We start from the raw sequence: 19589 nt of genomic DNA, 5'->3' as shown, positions 1-19589 counted from the left end.
GGGCAGGTATTTTACACTTGGTAGAGTAACCCCTTTTTTTCTCAACCCTCACGCTAACTCCCAGAAGGCGTTTTCCTCGCATCGGTCAGCAGTAGCGCTGTAAGGGTTAAACGTGCGGCCGCTTTAATTGCGAGGAACGTATGGAAGGGAAGGCTCTAAGATACTAGTATCTTCATCCCTTTTCCTCTCCTCTGCTATTCCTGCACCTTCTCCCCTGGCGCTGCTCTCCAGCTGGGGGGAGCTGTCAGGCGCTGCAGTAGAGATGGTGAAAACGCGGAATCCAGGGTCGAGCCGAGGCAGCCATGTTCATTCTGTTCCACTTGAAACGCAGAAGGTGTCATCTGCCAAACGGAAAAGGACCATCGGTGGGAAAAGAAATGTTCTTTTCCAGCTTCTGAGAGCAGTGACAATGGAGAGGAAAAATACCGTAACAAGTAGGCAGCTCCTTTTTCTAGACTTTTTGGTTTTCGGTGTGTTGCGCGTGATGAAGCGTACGCGGTTGCTCTTCTGGAGGCCCACGTGGCTGAACGCCACGTTGCGGGGCTCGTGCTGTCTCTGCCGCTTTGCACTTTGCGTCTGGGGGGTGGGGACGGAGTAGGGCTCAGCTTCGTGGTGGTTTCGCCAGTCTTTAGTATAATTTTTGAATACATTCATACTTCCCTTATTTGCCTTTTTTAATGTCAAGCGTTGCACATAAGATGTTCTGCTGTTGCTATGCAACTGCTAAATCCAATATTTAATATTAATAAAACCCGAGTGGCATTAGCATCCCTGAGAACAGTGGGCTAGCAAACTAGGATTGTACAATATCCAAGCTGCAAAACTTGGCAGGGACTTCAGTGTGCAATTGCCTACATGGCAAACTGTGGGGCATGAGTCACTGGCAGTTACTATTTTAAGAGTGGTGAGTTTGAGTAAATTTTCTGAGCTCTTCTGATTTTTATTCCTATATATAATATCATTTTTAAACTGAAAAGACAACGAATGAGGTTGAGTAGCTGTTTTCCATATGGTTGCATTTCAGATACAAATTCTGAGGGGGCTCTACCCATAAAAGGGTCAGCGTTCTAAACTTATGGGTCAATACCCTGATTCTCCTATTTTTCTTCTAGGTCAGGTTGGTCGGCCCTTTCCCACTGTTCCTGCCACTTCCTGAAGCCTGAATTGGCTTTTTTGGAGGCAGTGCCAGTTCTCTGCCTGACAAGGTGCTGTTCAATGGGGTGTTTTTTTTGCGGTTTTCCTCTTCTACCTTGTTTTCTAATCTCTCCCTTAATTCTCTTTACTCTGGACTGCTATTTCACTGTCACCTTCACCTTTTTTTTTTTTGTTCTCCAGTCAGTCCTTTCTGAGATGAGTTTTTTTTAGGATCAGTTTCTGATAGGCATTAGATTAAGGATGATGGTGTGCCCTGGCCATGCTTTGGCCATCTGAGTCCTGTGGTAGGCTGCAGATTCTGTAGGGTCCTTCACTACTACCTAAAGATGTTCGAGCACTGTCACTCTTGCTGACACCCAGAGGGATGCTACTTGTCCTTTCCTTTTGAAGACTGCTGCCCAGAAGGTAGCTGAGATATTAGATCTGTATACAGTCAGACTTATTTTAGAATGACTGTTTTTTCGCAGTGATTTCCTTCATAGCATGTGATCATTTGGATTTTGACTGGTTTCTTAAAAGGGCTGTTTCAGGTAGTGTGTCTGTCCCTGATTCACCCATGTGAGTTACTGTAAATTTAAAACTGTATTTTAATTTTTTGGCATTTCTTCTGCTGCCTCTCAAAGATTCAGGCGAGTAGGAGAAGCTGCCCCTGGCTGTATGCAAACCAATATTAAACCTACAAAGCAAAAGTATTAATGGGGAGAAAAAATTACAGTAAGGTGTAGTCTTGAGTTTTATGGTCATACTGGGAACACATTTTCACAAGCAAGTGGAATTTGTCTGTCCCCCTTAAAGTAGCCTTTGTACTTCCCATATTCACTCTGCTAACCTGTCTTCTCACCGCACCGGGTAGTTAATAGCTCTGTAGATTTTACTGCCAGCAGGGGTTTAGTGTAATATTGATTTAACATTTCCAAATAATGGCAGTAATTTCAGTAAAGGTTTTTCCTCTTTTGGAATAAACTAAAATTGGTTAGATTTATTTTAAGTGAGGCATAAATCATGGCATTGAAGTAAATCGAACTGTGTATCTTAGATGCGGATCTGTGATTGGAATTGGGTTCCTTAGTGGCATGGCGCTGCTGAATCCCTTTCCTTTGAATTTTCTCTCCTCAGACCTGTAACTCTTCAGGAAACACTGATGCTAATGCTTGCTGAAATTCAGAAAAGTAACTGAATGCCACTCAGATGGAAGAATGTAGTGTTTTTATTTGGGAAAACGTCCCTTATTTCAGTTCTGAGGCTTAAGCATGAGAATTGTTTTGTATGGGAAAATGTACCTGGTCACTTTGTAGAACCTACAACTTCCTATTTTCTTTTTGAAATTGTTTATTTCAATGTTGTAACGTTATTTGTTTTTAACCTAGCTATTGACAGAGGTACAGGAGTCGGTGGACTGTAGATTGTGCTATGATTTGTCAGTAGTTCAGTCATCGCAATTGACCCATGCATCTTGTAATACTTAGAGAAAACACGTTGAGCTCTGTTCCTGGAACAGATAAATATAGAACTGCTATTGTGAATATTCTTGGAGTGACGTATTTAATCTAGAAAGCTAACAATTCTTTTATTTGCTTTTAGGGTTTGAAAGTATTCTAGAAGGCCTGTTTGGACCTGGATTATTAAAAGATCTCAGTTTGTTTAAAGGTATTCAATCTCTCTGTTTGTATCTTGTTCTGCATTTCTAATGACAGAAGCAGCCCCAGCTCTGCCTCTAGAAAATGTGTGTTACCGTGGTGATTTGTGCTTTTTTCCCCCTCCCCCAGGCAGTGCTCACAGTTAGTTTCATATTGGCTAAAATTACTAATGAGTGTGCGTTCATCTTTATGTAGCTGGGAGTGTATTTGGCAGTGCTCAGAAAAACAGATTTGTTGTGCATAGATAAAACGTATGCGGTTTGGTAATCTGGGGATTTAGAAAAATGGCCGAAATGAAGCCTGCATCCTCAGAATGCAGGCGAGAATGTTGTGAAACAGGTATTTAATTCGGCATTTCTCTTTTGGGCTCCAGTTGTGTCGTGGTTTATGAATATGAAGTAATTTGCTATTCCTCTGATTTACAGACTGTGAGCCTGAAGGTGTTTCTGATTGGTCTTTTGATGAAAATTGTCTTTTCTGCTGCCTGAGAAGAGAAAAAGTGAAGGTAACAATGCAGATGTGTGAAGCTCGTAGTTGTAGGGGAGGGAGAAGGGAGTTTGCTGCTCCTAGTTAACTGAACAGAAAATCTGCAACCTCCTTCCCCTTCCTTCAGAAAAAGGCTTTCTGAATTAAAGTAATGCAAGTTGATGAAGAGACTCACTTCTCTGCAACTTTTTCTTTGTAGTGTGTGATGCAGATTTTTTTTTTCTGTGTAGTGGCTCTTTCTGTTTGCTGGTTTTTGGTTGGTTTGGGTTGGTGGGGGGTTTTTTTTGAGTTCTTTGTAAGACATCTTGTTGGGATCATGAAAGCCTTCCCAAGGGAGCCAAACTGTGGCTTGTGCATGTTTACTGCAGTCAGACACTGGGCTTATCTTCAGTATGGAAATGTGGTCGTTTTAACAACCTGGAGTCGTGTTCTGTATCTTGGAATCTCTCTCCCTGTGGGCCGTATCCTTTTATTAAAGGGCTCGTGTGCGTGGTAGATTTTCTACTGCACTTGTTCATAACCAAGTCAGAGCCTAAACGTGGACGAGTCAGCTTTGTCAGTGTAATAAGCTCACTGTTTTCTGAATGAGATTACAGCTCTGGATGGAACAAAGCCTACCATGCTCTACGTGTTTGTTGCTCAGCCCATGTGTTGACATGACGATTGTTCTGTAGCATAGGAAGGAAGGACAAAACTTCGTTTGCTGGAACTCTTTACTACTTCTTGCCACGCAGCGTAAAACAACACGCAGGGTGGATCACCGTCAGTTTAGAAATGAAAGAAAAACACCTTTCCCTGTGCAGCAACTAACGTACGGCTGCGTGGCTTGTTCATGAGGGAAGCACCTTGCTTACACTCATACCTGCCATCCTGCCAGCCTCTGCTTGGTTTTGTATTACAGTTTTTGCAAAGGCGTGGGGAGGAGGGTTGGGAACGCTTGTTGAGAGCTGACGTAAGGCAGAATACCTTCTTTCATTGAGACTGACAGCAGGTAAGCTGCATGTGTGCTTGTGCTGCAAGGGGTTCTGTCCTGTTTGACTTACGTCATCTCATAAACACACAAGATTCAGTGTTTAGCACAGTTGTAGTAAAGCCATTGATCCAGAAATTAATTTTGTGGTGCAGAGACTGGTTGTAATCTGGGAGAGTCTTAACAGCGTATGGGTAGGTTGCCAGAAAGGCTGTCTACATCTCAATCGTCCTCGTAGGTCCACAGTAACTAAAATACAGCTTCTGCAAATTGGTGATTGTTAGGTGAAGATGAAGACTAAGAACACAGATGTCCGCTGTACAGTGTGCTGATTAGGCTTGGCCCTCTTGTCCTTTTCAAGCTTCTACGCAACCTTCAGGCAGAGGCTGGGACATTACTGTTTATCTTTTCATGTACTTTGAGAAGTTTTTCTGTCTAGTTTCACAGTAAAGTGTAGCCCAGAATTGGGAGTGTCACTGGAAAACTGGCAGCGTATTCCTTATGCCAGTGGTAGTTACCATTGACATTAAGGTTCCTCACGTGGTTGCCCATTGTACTCTGGGGTGGCTTTTAAATGGGTGAAAGGAGAGATGCAGGTGTGGTCACATCTGGTGCGCTCCGTGGTGTTTTGGCATCAGGAGTCGAAGGAGATTTTAGGGTCGTGTACAGCTTGATAGAGAACGCAGCAGGAACCTGCAGCATGGCTAGGCAAAGGCATCGAGTGAAGGGGAAGGAGGTTCCGAGGAGTGTGGGTTAAGAAGGGCTGTGGTAGTGTCAGTCTGCCACTGTGGGCTTGGGTAGGATAATTTTTATAAATAACACCCAAGCAACTTCTGTGACTTTACATCTCAGTACCCAAAAATACCTGTTTAAACCTTTTTTCTTACAACTGCTTGACAAACTGGGGCAGCAAAGAGAGCTTTGTACATGTGCTTGTTTGCTGCAGGGCCAGGAGTCACTGGCTGTGTGGGGGAGTGGGGAGGGAGGGTCACCCAGTTAATCCTGGTGATTCTTCTCATGCTTGGCATGGGGCTGCTTTGGAGCAGGTGGGAATTTTTTTTACGTGGGGTGTGTGTGTTTTCCTGATCCCCAGCCTCTCAATCAATTCCATTGGGTTTGAGAGTTTTGAGTTTTTTTGGGGGATGGGGGGGTGTTTGGTTTTGGTTTTGAGGGAATAATATGGCTCCTTTTAGACCTAGTGAGTTGTGTGTCAGCTGGGAGAGATGGCAGGGTGGGAGTGCTTCCTTTTCTCGGTGGGTGTGCCAAATGGCTGCACTGCTGGCCACTGCTGATGTCATTAGCTTGCAGTGCAGAGTTAAATCTGGCTCTTACAGGAGCCTTCAAGTGGTATGGATTTAACAACATCACAATTTGAATTCAAACATCAGAGACTTAATTGTTACAAAAAACGTTTGTCACTTTATGTGGTATTTAGGCAAATGATGGACAGTCTTAAGCTGATGGACTGAACTAGATTAGAAATGACACTAGTTTATTTGAAACCTCTTCCATTCAACATCTGTAATGATATCTTTAACTCCCCTTCTGTTCAGGGAGTTGCAGGCTCAGCCTTTCTGCTAAAACTTGTCTGTTCTGTACATAGAGGTAGCAATTGTGCTTTCTGTGCCACATCCTCTGTTTGGCCTTTTTACTGTTGATGTGCATCCTCTTCTTAGGAGAAGAACTGGGCAGGATGGGATGACCTGGGTTTGCTTGCGTGCTGGTTGAGTTACAGAACTACAAGGTGTGTAATCGCTGTTGTAGCTGGCAGCACGTATTCCAACAGCGAGTGGCTGTGGCTGGCCTTTTTCTCCAGTGAGCACATCTCTACCAATACTCTCTTTTGGGTTGCTGGAATAATTAATTGGTGCATGTGATTTTCAGATTTGAGTGACACGTAGGTACCTGGTCCGACAAGTTCAAAACCAATACCGATCTTCAAGGTGTTTTTTCTGGACTTCATTTGCACTCAAGAATTACCTGTAGCTTAGGAGGGCAGTAGTTGTGCTGAAGGAGAATTGAGTGCTGGGCTGCAGGATGAGAATCGGAGGCCAAGATTATTCATTGGCAGAGCCCATCAAGGGAAAAAACCTACGCTTGCTCCCCCACCCATTTCAGTGATGTTGGTTCTTGCTCTTACAAGCAATCAGATTCAATTACATGCATTCTTCAAAGGATGGAGAACCATCTGCTGAAGTATTCTGAAAAGATTAATTTATTTGGAGCAGTAGTTCTACTTGCAAATACTGAGCAAATGCATGGATTTTTCTGGCAGTCAAAATACAAGACAACTTTTGATAGAGACGTGGACTTAAGTGTCTTCATTTGAAAGGGCAGTAAAATACAGACAAAGTAGGGAGCTAAAATCGTCCAGACATTTTTGCCCAAATCCCAAAGGTTATGTGCAATAATGTAAGCCTTTTAGAAAATGGAATGTTTTTCTTCCATCATTATAATGCAGAATGCACCATTGTTTCAGTAGGGTGTGATCAGAGGGAATTAACGCGTTACCTAAGGAGCTGCTTCCGGGTTATTAGCACAGGTGCCTGTGTGCAGAAACGCGTGGGTACACTGATGGGCACCACAGGCAAAAAAGACAAAATTAGCAGCTCTAGCTCATAGCGAGAGGAAGCAGATCGGGTTCTGTGGGACTGACACCAGTGAGTTCTCACGTGGGTAGTTTGCAGATGTGGTAATTATCAATTCTTTGTGGGCTCTGTCCTTCACCGGGAAGATTTAAGGTGGTATAGTTTGCAAGGTGGTTGATGGTTGGGTTTTTTTGTTGTTGTGGTGTGTTTTTTTTTTTTTTAATTAAGCTTTTCCTTCTGAAACGGTTGTAATACAGAGAAGGTTCATCAATTCAGACAAATTGAACTTTAATTGTACTTGACTTTTCTCTTTTTAACTGGTTCTTAATTTTTCAGTTTGGCTTGTAAAACCAACTGACAGCTATCATTACAGAAGGAATCTGTGCCTCCATGTGGAATATTTGTATCAAATGAGGTAGTCTGTACTATCGTTTGCTCATAGTTGGAGCTCAAGCCTCGTTTGGGACTTATTTTTAAAAAAATGATGCAACTAGATCAGGTCAAAAGAAAACACCAGTAATAAGAGGGGGAATTGGAAAAAGAATCCTTTAAAGAGGATTCAGTTGGGTATATGCATTTGGAAAACACTGTTGTCTAAGGCTACATAAAGCAATTCATATGTTTTAAAAAAATAAGGGAGGGACACATGACTAATCTCATTAGTCGGTGAGAGCAGAACAAGGAGGATAATACTCCTAAGCACATTAAATATTTTGTAGCTATATGTAAGCTACGAAAATAGCGAGAGAGAAAATGACTTCTAGGAGCATGTTCTGGAGCTTCATGCTGATAGCAGGTTGAGTCTGGTCTTCGGAGTACCGTAAGACAGCTGGGCTTCAGTGTAAGGACCTCTGACTTCTTTCAGTGGTGAAGCAGTGTGCTAGGGCACAGCATGCAAAGGAGTAATTTTAAAATTCAAAGTTACTCTGATATGGTTTGGGTATTTTTAAAAGCTTGTAAGTAATTGCTTTACACAAACATCTAAAAGCTGATATCATGCCATTACTTGATTATGATTAGTCATAATAACAGCCTCTGAATCTGGTGTCCTTTCACTCTGGAGGAACATAAAAAGTAAGAAGTAAACTGTGATAGGCGTCTGAATAATTCCAAAGAGAAGCTACCACTATCATTTAAAACGTTAACTTGTAGAATAATTGAAGATGGCAAAGGAAATAACTTGAAAATTAGTTGAAGTTGCGGAACTCGAGATTTTTGATGGCTTTAGAATGTGTTTAAACTGTGTACGGAGATCCTAAGTGTGCTGGAAGATGCTCTAAAACATTTTTAATGGATTTCATCACTTGAAAAAAGAACTCAGGCATTTAGACTGTCAATTTTGTATTGGATGGGTTTAAAATAATTTGATATGGAGGTTAAAACCTGAGGATGCTGTTTGTGATAATTTCCAGCTGTGTGTAGTAGTGCTGCGGGGGTTACACTCACATTTATGGACAAGCAAAACTGAAAGGATATTGTATTTCCAAGGGTTTTTTTTTTCCTCCATCTCCCCCTGCTATAGGTAATAAATGATACTCAACAGCTGTGGGTCGGTCAGTCAAGTTAAATTTGTTTTGAATTTGGTAAATGTGGTATCAGTCATCTTAATAAGGCAGTAATACTGTTTCTTGCTATAGGAGTATGTATGTTCAGTGAGCGAGCGATGACTTGAAACTAATTAAACTATCTGAATTTTTGTTGATGCCAAGGGAACCGTTCTAGAGGCTTTAAAGGACACACTCAGGATTGAAAATGATGTCAGTAAATTTAAGAAACAGGACAGACTCGTTTTGTCAAGTCACAGATGTCTGGAAAGTGATAGCATTGTAACGGTAGTGAACTGGTTTGGGGGCTGTTTCAAGAGAAGCATCTCTCCAAGTACCTGCAGAGGAAATTTCTTCTCTTACCTAAATGCTGGGGAAGCCTCAGCTGGGTGCAGCATTTTCAGTTTGGTTACCTCCCTCTTAATAGCGTTGAAATGAGAGCAACAAGAATGACTTGGTATCATGGTAGAAGGAAGAGAGGGAAAGATGACAATGACTGGTTTGGGGGCTGTTTCAAGAGAAGCATCTCTCCAAGTACCTGCAGAGGAAATTTCTTCTCTTACCTAAATGCTGGGGAAGCCTCAGCTGGGTGCAGCATTTTCAGTTTGGTTACCTCCCTCTTAATAGCGTTGAAATGAGAGCAACAAGAATGACTTGGTATCATGGTAGAAGGAAGAGAGGGAAAGATGACAATCTCTGGCACCCTTAGGGCTTGTCTACAGGAAACAGTAGATTATTCTCCTTTGCACTGGCTAAGAGTTTAAAGACCGAACCGTCTTCAGGTAAATGAGGTGTTGGAGAACACAACCTAGGGTTGCCAGAACATTTCTTTCTTACTCACTGTTCCTAATGTTGCTGTGGGATGGGAGGCAGGATTGTATCCGCAGGGTCCATAGGCTGGCCGGTCATCCAGGGGTGGGCTGTGGGAAGCCTCCTTCCATTTTCTCCACAAAGATGGATAGGAATTATCTCACACTTTTCTACTTGTGAGTGCTTCCCGCTCCATCTGTGTGCAGCCTGTGGCTTAAACATGGAGCTGCTGTTGCCATATCTATACAAAAACAGCCTGCATCACACCTTTCTCTTCATGCCATCAGTTCAGCGTTTAGAATTGCTGTATCAACACTTCCTACAAGGAGGGTCTCCATGAGGATCCAGCACTAGTGCTGACAAGGCTGGGCTGTCCAGGATTAGGTGGTCACTCAAGGTCATGCATTGACCTTGCATTTTGAAAGCCTGAGCTCTGTATTTCTAAGGCTCTTTGACTTAAGTTACAGAGAATTACTACATAATTAACGTACAAAAAGGCCTTTAGCCATTCGGGAGCATGTGCAAACCACTCCAAGTATCTTTTCCTGAATCATTATTGTTCAATGTAGTAGTATTGCTTGTTTGGTGGTGGGATTCCAGGGATGTCTGGGGCATGGTTCCCACCAGAAGAGAAGCTCAGAGAGAATAGATTGAGTGCTTTTTTTATAAATAATATGTAAAAGTAACTGATTGGGGTTTTTCCAGGGTATTTGTAACAAATGACAATGCTATCTAAATATTAATGGGTTTTTTTCTTCTTCCTACTATAACTGCATGTTGGTACTGTGTTTGTTGGAAACTACTACTACTCAGAACTGTAGAGTGGGAGGATAAGAGTGAAGATAAGTGGATCCAAATAATTGATATTAGGAAGAAATGGTGGAAAATGTAAAAAAAAACCCAACCCAAAGAAACAGACCAAACTGAACAACCAAACACACAGACCCAAAACAAACAAAAAAAACCAAGGCCAAAACAATTCTGGAAGATGAGTTGGAGTAGTGATCACAATCAAATATTTAGTGTGGAAACTTGAACTTTCCTTCTAAAGGTGAGTCAGCTAAGAAAACTAGAATAATTGTGACACAATTGCTAAGAAAATAATTTAAGAATGCCATAAACAAAAATCTTCTAATTAATAAGTAAATAATTTTAAAAAGGTATTGTCTCATGTAATGTACTGCAGATGCCAGAAAATAGCTGAAGATTTTTTTTTTCCCCTCCTCTGCACAAGGTTAAATCTGACTCTTTCATAACTGTATTTCTTTACAGTTTGATGTCTGTTGTGGTTTAACCTGGCAGGCAGCTAAACACCACAGAGCCGCTTGCTCACTCCCCCCCCAGTGGGAGGGGGGAGAGAATTGGAGATAGAAAGGTAAAACTCATAGGTTGAGGTAAAGACAATTTAATAGGACAGAAAAGGAAGGGAAAATAATGATAATTATAAAAGAATATACAAAACAAGTGATGTACAATGCAGTTGCTCGCCACCCGCTGACCGGTGCCTAGCCAGTCCCCAGGCAGTGACTACTGCCCCCCCTGGCCAACTGCCCCCAGTTTATATGTTCAGCGTGACACCATATGGTATGGAACATCCATTTGGCCAGTTTGAGCAGCTGTCCCGGCTGTGTCCCCTCCCAGCTTCTTGTGTCCCCTCAGCCTCCTCGCTGGCAGGGCCACGTGAGAAGCTGGAAAGTCCTTGACTTAGTGTAAACACTGCTCAGCAACAACTAAAATATCAGTGTGTTAGCACCATTATTCTCATCCTAAATAGAAAGCACAGCACTGTACCAGTTACTGGGAAGAAAGTTAACTCTGTTCCAGAGAAACCTGGACAGTGTCTCAGCATGGACGTTGATGAGAACCACAGACGTAAAGACCTACACGCCCCTTAGTTTGAAGGATAAGAACTAAGCACTGTCATTGCCTTGCTATTCCCCCCTTCTCCTGAATGCAGATCAAATGATCCTTTATTCAGCTGTTCATCGGTGTGGGCCACTTATGATGTTTTTTGTTTCTGGTTCATCTCTTTTTCTTCATTCCTTCTCAGTCTCAAAAATGTAGAGCTTTCATTGGCTTAGCATTGTGATTTAATCCCAGCAGGCAGTCTGAGTACCACCCAGCCACTTGCTCATCTCCCCTGTCCTCCAGTGGAGGAGGAGAATCGGAGGAAAAGACAAGGGAACTCATGGGTTGAGATAAGAACAGTTTAGCAATAGTGATACTAATAATACTGGTGACACTAACATTGCTACTAATAATATGTAATGAAAATGATGGACAATAAAACAAATCATACAGCCGCTTACTACCCACTGATCGATTCCCAGGTTCCGAGTTGCGAGAGCCAGAGCCTGAGAAAAAGGTGTTGCATCAGAGTGAGCCCCAACAAGCGAGAGTGCGAGCGCTTGCCCCCGGCCCACCCCCAACTTCTATACTGAGCATGACATTTTACAGAAGGAACCGCCCCTTTGGTCAGTTTGTGTCAGCTGTCCTGGCCGTGTCCCCTCCCAGCTTCCTGTAGGGAAGAAACTGGAACACAGGTGCAGTGTCAGAAACGGAAAAGTTCCTGGCTTGGTATAAACATTCCTTAGCAACAGCTGAAACCACCGGTTATCCGTATTCTCAGCACAAATCCAAACCATAGCCTCATACTAGCTACTGTGAAGAAAGTGTAACTCTATCCCAACTAGAACCAGCACGCCTGGGTAGATTAAATTGCTCTTTATGCAGTACCTTAACATGAATAATGTAAAGTACACTTGTTTATGGTGAGGCATGCTGCTGAACTCTGTTTTCGCCGGGTTAGTACTTAGTTAGCTAGGTTAGTACTTGCTAGGTACTCTCTTAGCTGCAGGAAGTGGTAGGAAGATTTGAAATGCATTGTGTTGGGCAAGGGTTGTTTTTATTTAAGGCTTCTTCCCCAGCTATAATCTGTCAGAGGGCAGAGTATCAGATCAGGTTGAAGGGGTAATGTTTCCTGCAATTCCAAATTCTCTGTTTATCCTTTGAATTCAAAGAAAGTTTTTTGCAAGGGCTGGTGGGACTTTAGCCAGAGGGTGCTAATTAACTCTAATAGATCTTACCTAGCCAAATCTCTGCGCATTGGTCTGCAGAGATGCCTTTTAAAGCAAGACTTAAAGCTGTTTCTCTGTAAATGGTTAGATATTCCAGTGATTTCCAACACTTCTGTATGCCTAGATTACTTCTGTTATTAGTTAATTTGCACAAATGTCTGCTTTTTACACAGATAAGCTGAGTTTACAATTATCTTGATAATGCCTAAAAGATAATGGAGCATGACTCAGAATGGCTGTCAGTAACTAGGACCGATCCTGCCAGATGCAGAAACACGGTTTCACAGAGAGAACCCGGCTATGTGCTGTGAAGTCTCACCTGAAGAGTAACTCTTGCAAAAATACTGGGATTATTCTCCACAACCATTTTTACTGTGAGATCCTGTACGGATGTTTCACATAGCTTAAACATCAGGAAGGTACAACTGCATGTTCCGTGTGTTCATCGAATGCCGGTGAGCTGCTGGTTAGCGGTACTGGACTGCCTGGCACGGGGCGAATGCGTTTACGGTGTTAACCCGTGAATCAGAGTTTCTGTTCTTTAACTGTCTCAAGAGCGCGAATCTTTCCTGCAAGAGCTGGCAGGTTTGAGAGCGAGCCTGGCATCTCTCTGGCATGGAAAAAAGCATCAGTTGCTCTGTGAGGGCTTTACTTCTGGATACTCCTACCTTTACAGCAGACAGGTCCCTTCACTCACCTGTCACCTCTGTCACCACATGCTCCCCATGTCTTGATTTACCCTGAATACCGCTTTGTCTCTGTACCCTGTCTGAGATGCTAGCCCCCCTTGCTTACGACAGAGAACTCTTGGAAGCTGTTAATTTACAAATCTGAAGGTGAGAGCCCATGTTGTTCAGGCCAGAGTCCACTGCATTTCATTCATTGCCCTTTGCACGTAGTTCATGTGACTGCTGCGTTCGTTAATTTACTGTGGGCTGGTTATGTAACCCTGCTTCATTCAGCTCTTGAAGTTGAGACAGTGCAAACTTAAGAACGACTTCTTCTTCTCCTTGATTGTGAATTATAAATGAATTGCCAGTACTTTCCTTCCCTTCTAGTCCCATGAGGACATGAACCTGAAATCAGCGTGTACAGTAGAGGCCAAAAAACCCAGATGTAGCCTGGTGATTATGGTACTTGCTACTTTTAAAGGTTAACAAAACAAAACACTCCCTAAACACAGAGAGTGGTTGTGTGTGCATTCCTTCAGGAGGTAAACACAGGTAACTTTAATATTGCTTAAAATAGAAGTGGAGGGAGAGGGCCAGGAACGAGACTGTTCTAAGCAGGAGCAAGGCAGGGAAGTGAAAGAAATGAGAAAAGTGAGGTGTGTCGGGGGGGGGAAGTCCAAGCATTTAGATTTCATATTTTTGTAACCGTTGTATTTAAAATGAGTAATTAATCCTGGAACCTCACACAGTTCACTTTATCCTAGTTAAATCACTTGTTTTGAATGTTCTTGAGATAACTCAGTTGCTTCCAGGTGAAGAGAGAGAATGAGTTTTAATTCATTGGGGATGTTGTAAGCAGCTACCTTAAGTTTATTTCACATAAAAGTAGCTACTACTGAGCCTTTTCACAAAAGGACCTGGGTGGTTTTTTTTTTTGCTAATACTTGATCATTTATTGCTCATCTTGCATGAATGCTGGGTAAAGGAAAAGGAATTTTCTGTGGTTTGCCTTCAGCGGTTATTTCTTGGAACTAAAAGTAATAGTCAAAGATCAAGTGCTAGATGTGAGATTTGCGCCCAAATGTTGCAAACTATCGAAATCTTTTGTATAGTGGGCTCTTATTTCCCATAATACTGTCAAACCCTACAGGCTTCTGCTGCTTTTGCGACAGGAAAACAGGAGAAAGTACAGTGGAGCAGTCAAAAATCAAACTGTGATTTCAGTAGATTCAACTCTGTGCCGAGTACCTAACCAAGCTCTGAACTCAGTAAAATATGTAATATCTAAGGAACTTGATTAATTAAGATCTTCCTGACTCCAAACCAATATTAAATATCTTTGCAGGAACACTTAGTCAGTCTGGATGAACCAGCCTCGGAAGCTGGACAAGAAGCTCTGCTTAGACAAGAGCAAGCAAAAATCATTCGTTTTGAAAGGCAAGCGGAAGAGTTCCTCAATGCAGTCTTTTACAGAAAAGGTTGGTTTGAACGTGGTGGGGGGAATGCTGTCTCTCGCTGGTCATTTTGCATGCAATGCAGGTATCAAAGATCTGACGTTCAAGTTGTCGCTGCGTGTTCGTTATGTTTCAGTTGTCTTGTGTGTGTGTGTGTTTGTCAGGAGTAAAAATCAGCTCTCGAGTGAGGTAGCGATACGACAGTGTGGGCATAACGTTTAGCTCTAAAACTGATCTCTCCCCGAGAACGCTGTGTTCCGCACTTTTGGAGGAATGGCTCACTTCTTACCCAGCAGAACTGCTCCCCTGAAACCAGTGTTTAGGTGAGTGGGCTGTTTGGAAGGAGGGGCAAGTGGCGGTGGGGATTTTTAATTTTCATGGGATCTATACTAATGCGTTTTTTCTTAAAGGTCAGCAGTCTTCTCACTGTGGTCTGTGGTGATTACCCACCCCACCCCCAGCAATCCACAGCATAAAGTATTGTTGGAATAGTGCTAAGGGGGGATATATGGAGAATTCTGAACGCGATCAGCAAAAGAATTGGGAAATCGGGGCTGTAGAATATGCTGAGAACAATAACAGTAGCTCAGTGCTAGAAAATCCTGTAGGTTTCTTCTGGAGAGTCATGTCGGTTACGCTGTGCTCGTAAGAAGGCACAAAACTCATTTCTTTGGCTTTTACCAATCTGAGAAACGGGAATCCAGAGGTTCCTTCCAAACGCATCCTGAATGAAAGTACATTGCACTTATCAGCCTAGCCCATGTGCGAGAAAATCTGCCAAATCAGTAATTCCAACCTGTCTGCTGGGGGACAATGCGAGGCTGCGGTTTAACAAATTAGAAATGGCTGTAGCCAGTCCTCAGCCCTTCCTCCCAGTGACCAAAATATTTAAAGGTGTTGAAAGTAGATAACAGTATCTTAGCCTTTCTTTTATGACTCAAATGAATCAATACAAACTATACATTATGATGCATTGCATGAAGTATAGAAGCACGTAGGATGGGAGGAAGGATAGCTATTGCATTACTGCTGATAGCTCAGATAATGCCTTTATTCCGAGTCTTCCTTTTCAGTGTGGGTTGGTGTGTTTTTTCTTTTAAGGCTAAGGTTTTCTTTTGCTTTTAGATTCATGCCATCTCTCTTTAAATGCAGAAGGGATGTAAGAAAAAAAAACTCTAGAGAAAACAGACTTTCTTCCCTATTACTTTTCTGGTGAGAGGAAAAAAAAAATGCAACTCCATCACTTCCAAATTGTTTATTAAAGGCTTCATCCCTTTGACACTGAGCTTAAATTCTTTGGTGGAACCTGTGTGCGTGTCTTATTAGAGGTGCATACTTCCCCAATTGTTGGAAGACTCTTGGCAGATACATCAGTGTGACAGTGAGGGGTGTAACACTGTCCATGGTCAGCTACACAGGATGAAGAAAACGAAATCGCTTCAGGTGCCTAAGAATCTTTGAGATTTTTTTTTAGTTTACTCTTGCTTTCCTTCCTCTGGCAGAGCTGTGCTTGGTGCAAGAGTAATAAGGGAGGGGAAGGAGCCTGGCAGGAAGTCAGTTCTGAATCCTTGAGGCATCTTTGTCAGGCCTGACTGTATTTAGGTTGTTTGAAAGGTTATTCTAACTCATGCCACACCGTAAGATCCCCAGGCACTGTCGTACCACAGAGGACGCAAAGAACGGCAGAAATCTGACACTCCGACGTTGTTCAGAGATGCTTGGCTCTCCTGCCTTTGTGCCAGCGCTTGGTTCTGGTTTTCTTTCCATCCTCGCTGCCAGTGCCGCTTGAGACTAGTGTTTTGTAGCCCAGGCAGATCAGAAAATGCAGATGTTGTGCAAACAGATGCCTGTTGCATGTTGAGGACATGCGCTGGTGCGCTTCACACACGTAGGCAATCAGCAGGATCGGCTGAAACTTTCTGAACAGGCTTACTGACCGCTAATCTTAGGCCCTTTCTCCCTGCTTTCTGACTCAGTAGCGCTGCTGTCCAACGCTCATGCTTCCCAGGGAGAGCCGGGCGGTGGTACCCGGTCGTCCGTTACCTCTACCTTCTGGCAGGGTAGGACCTTCTTTTCATGCTTTAGTGAGATGAGACCTGTTTTGTTTGCTACTGCCCTTCTAAGATTTCAGCCCAGATAAACTACACAAAAGCTACTAAGGTTTTAAAGCTCAGAGGTACAGCTTTAGACATTTATAGCTGATAAATATCTGCTGTATTTTTCTTCTCTGAGAATCTCTGTTTTAATTAATTTTAGTTTATTTTTCTCAAAAAACTTTGACACTTGGAGTCAACATAAACATCTGGTTTATTTCAAGTGATGCTGCAGAGGCACCAGCAAATATTTTTCACCCTATGAACAGCTTTATTCCTTAACATTCAGGCTTTACATTAAACAAGAAGCCCTTAATGTGCTAAGTAACTACCACTGTGGTTGAAAAATGAGTTTGGTGTCCTGAATTAAAGAGCTTATCTTGAGCAGCACTAGAAACCCCTCCGTAGTCACTCTGTGCTGATTCTTTGAACTTGCAAATTGCAAAGATGCATGGTGGTGGGCATATATAGTATTTTCTCCCTGAATTTGGAAATGTGTTCAGCTGAAAGCATTACTGACTTGTACATGTGAACATGGCTGCAGAGGAGAGGCATGATTCTTCTTCAGAAAGCATAGGGGCCCTAGAGCTCTGCATTCAGGCCAGCCCCACTCGTGTGTGCTGCAAGCACGTGCCAAACGGTTGGCATCAGTACGATCATGCCATCGGTTTGTGTCCCTCTCGGCTCTCCTCGAGCCCTTCACAGGTCCTCCAGCAGGTTAGAGAGCTTAGAGAAATGAAAGAAATGCCACCCTAGCAGAGAAAAGCCTTCGTGCTTCTCCAGGCTTGTGTCCTGGTGGACCATTTGGGAAGAAAGTGAGAACATAAATGTACCTGAATTGAAGTTTAGCTCATCTGTTGGCGATTTCTTAAAACTCTGGTGTCGCATCTGTAGCAACAATGAAACATCCTGTAGATTTTACAAGAAAATGATTAAGTATTTACATAAACACCTCAGGAATTTACAGCTATGATACCCCTATAAGAATACACGTATGGACTGCATAAGGTGTTATACTTAGAAAGCTGGACCTAACAGAAGGGAATTTGTGCTTGATTAAGTATTTAAAGCTCAATGTGGTTTTTCATCAAGAAGCACAGTGGCTGCTTACTGTTGCTCTAGTTTGTGGGCACCTACACGCTCAAACCTTCACGTTAATCATCCTTTATGGGTACTCTAAAGCTGTTTACTTGGATTGATGCGTTTTTAACAAAAATGGTGGTAAAAGGCAAATCTAATGCTGAAATGCCCCACAGAAGATTTTTCTAATGCTTCTAATAGTTCAATCTCAATAGATTACCTTTCAACCTGGGCATTTTTTTTTTTAAGAGGAAGTAAACACTTTACTATTGTTCCATTCTGAGAGCTGCTTTTAAAGATTTGTTTGGTCTTCTACTGCACAATTTTCTCTGAATGTTTCTTGAGAAATAGAAAATCAAACCTTTCGAGCCATTTCTGGAGTTGTGGGATGTTTTGTGGTGTGTTGGGCTTTTTTAAACTTGATTTGGCCAGAGAATACAAGTAGTGTTTGGAGGTGAAGTGGCAGGATTTAGCTTCTGTGATTTAGAAGTTACCAATTTGCTTTAACATCACAAATTACTACTGGTCTAAAATAGTGGGTTTTGCTGGTATATTTTTTTGGGTTGCCCACATCCCCAGATACCTTTGTCTTTATGCCCTTTTTCACATAAATAAATTGAAATACCTACCTTTTCCATCTCGCAATTCTTACTAATAGATTTAGCAGCTCTTCTAGAAATAGAATTAATTTTCGTGTGCCACGTCTTGGTTTTTTGTATATGTGAAAGCTTTTCGGGTAATGCCTGGTGCTGCATTGATTATAATGATAGAAATATCAAAAGGAATAGATAGAATGGCATGGAAGACACTTGAACGTTTGATCTTGATGTGAATTATTTGGAAGAATCAGAACTATAGGGCTTTACTTCCCAGTAAATTTGTAGGGGACTGCTGCAACTCTGTTCCCTCTTCTCCCCTTCTGTAGCTGCAGGTAAGTTACTTGATTCTTCCACTGAATAACCTGTTCAAATTTTTTTGGAATGAGCTTCACTACTTGATACTTTTCTTCAAGAGTCTAGCTTTCCTTTCCATTTCCACACCTCTTAAAGGTCTGGTCAATTATATCTGTATTTGAAAACAAAAGATGAAATTGCATGTTTTTCTTTGAGAACTGTTATTTTGGGAAGGTTATACCAGAATCGGCAATGGTTCTTGTTCAGATATTCTAAGACTAAAGTAGATTTTCTACAGAAACTATTTATCTTTAGCTTTCATTTTTTTCCCCTATATTTTTTTCTTTTTAATTTTTAAATAGACAATGACTTAATATAAAAGCTGTTTTACTTAAAGCGCTTCCTTAAAAACCAATCTCTAATATTTGCAGACAGTCCTAGGGTCTCTGACCCCAATATTCCCCTAGTGGCCCGTGAGATCATGCAGCGAATGATCCGACAGTTTGCTGCTGAATATACCTCAAAAAATAGCTCTACTCAGGACTCCAGCCAGCCCAATAGCACAAAGAACCAAAGCCTGCTGAAAGCATCTCTGGTCGCCTCCTCTCCCACGGCTGCAACTGCTCAGAACCCTGTGCTCAGCAAACTTCTCATGGCTGACCAAGACTCACCTCTGGACCTTACTGTCAGAAAGTCTCAGTCAGAACCTAGTGAACAAGGTAGGACTCTTATCAGCATCTTGCATCCTGCGGCAATCCGTTAATGGCGTTCTTCTTGCAGAACCAGACGATGAGAAGTTTGTGCTTTCGCATAAAACGCTAAGTGGAAAGGTGGCGGGTGGTTTTAAGTAGGGTACCGGCGAGCTAGATGTGGCTGGGAGAGAGGAACGTAGGCCCGTAGCCATGAACGATTTTGCTGAGGGAAGGGCAAAGGGGTTGGACGTGCTCCAAACTCTGGGGACAAGCGTGCTGTTCCTGATGGGAGCTGCAAGAAAACAGTCTGCCAGAATAGATGGACGCATGCTGGTGAGACAGGTTCACGTGGTCATGAAAACCACGATGTCTGCTTTCTGAGGAGCAGAACGCAGTCTGACAGAAGGACTTAGTTATTTATGGGTTTAAACTGAAAGCA

At 42.4% G+C, this 19589-nt stretch overlaps 1 protein-coding gene across 1 annotated transcript; it reads left to right on the top strand.

The window, feature by feature from the left end:
- Nucleotides 1-262: 262 nt before the first annotated feature.
- LOC104510112 (ligand-dependent nuclear receptor corepressor-like protein) lies at nucleotides 263-19305 on the top strand (the record flags this gene model as incomplete). Its single annotated transcript, XM_010152256.1, has 6 exons — nucleotides 263-434; nucleotides 2737-2802; nucleotides 3218-3297; nucleotides 14284-14416; nucleotides 18890-19177; nucleotides 19239-19305. Coding segments are annotated over exons 1-6 (806 nt in total), but the record flags the coding sequence as incomplete, so codon positions are not given.
- Between the last annotated feature and the right edge of the window lie 284 nt (nucleotides 19306-19589).

Source organism: Eurypyga helias, unplaced genomic scaffold (genome assembly GCF_000690775.1).
Source record: "Eurypyga helias isolate BGI_N326 unplaced genomic scaffold, ASM69077v1 scaffold12095, whole genome shotgun sequence".
Lineage (NCBI taxonomy): Eukaryota > Metazoa > Chordata > Aves > Eurypygiformes > Eurypygidae > Eurypyga > Eurypyga helias.
This window is presented reverse-complemented; position numbering and strand designations above follow the sequence as displayed.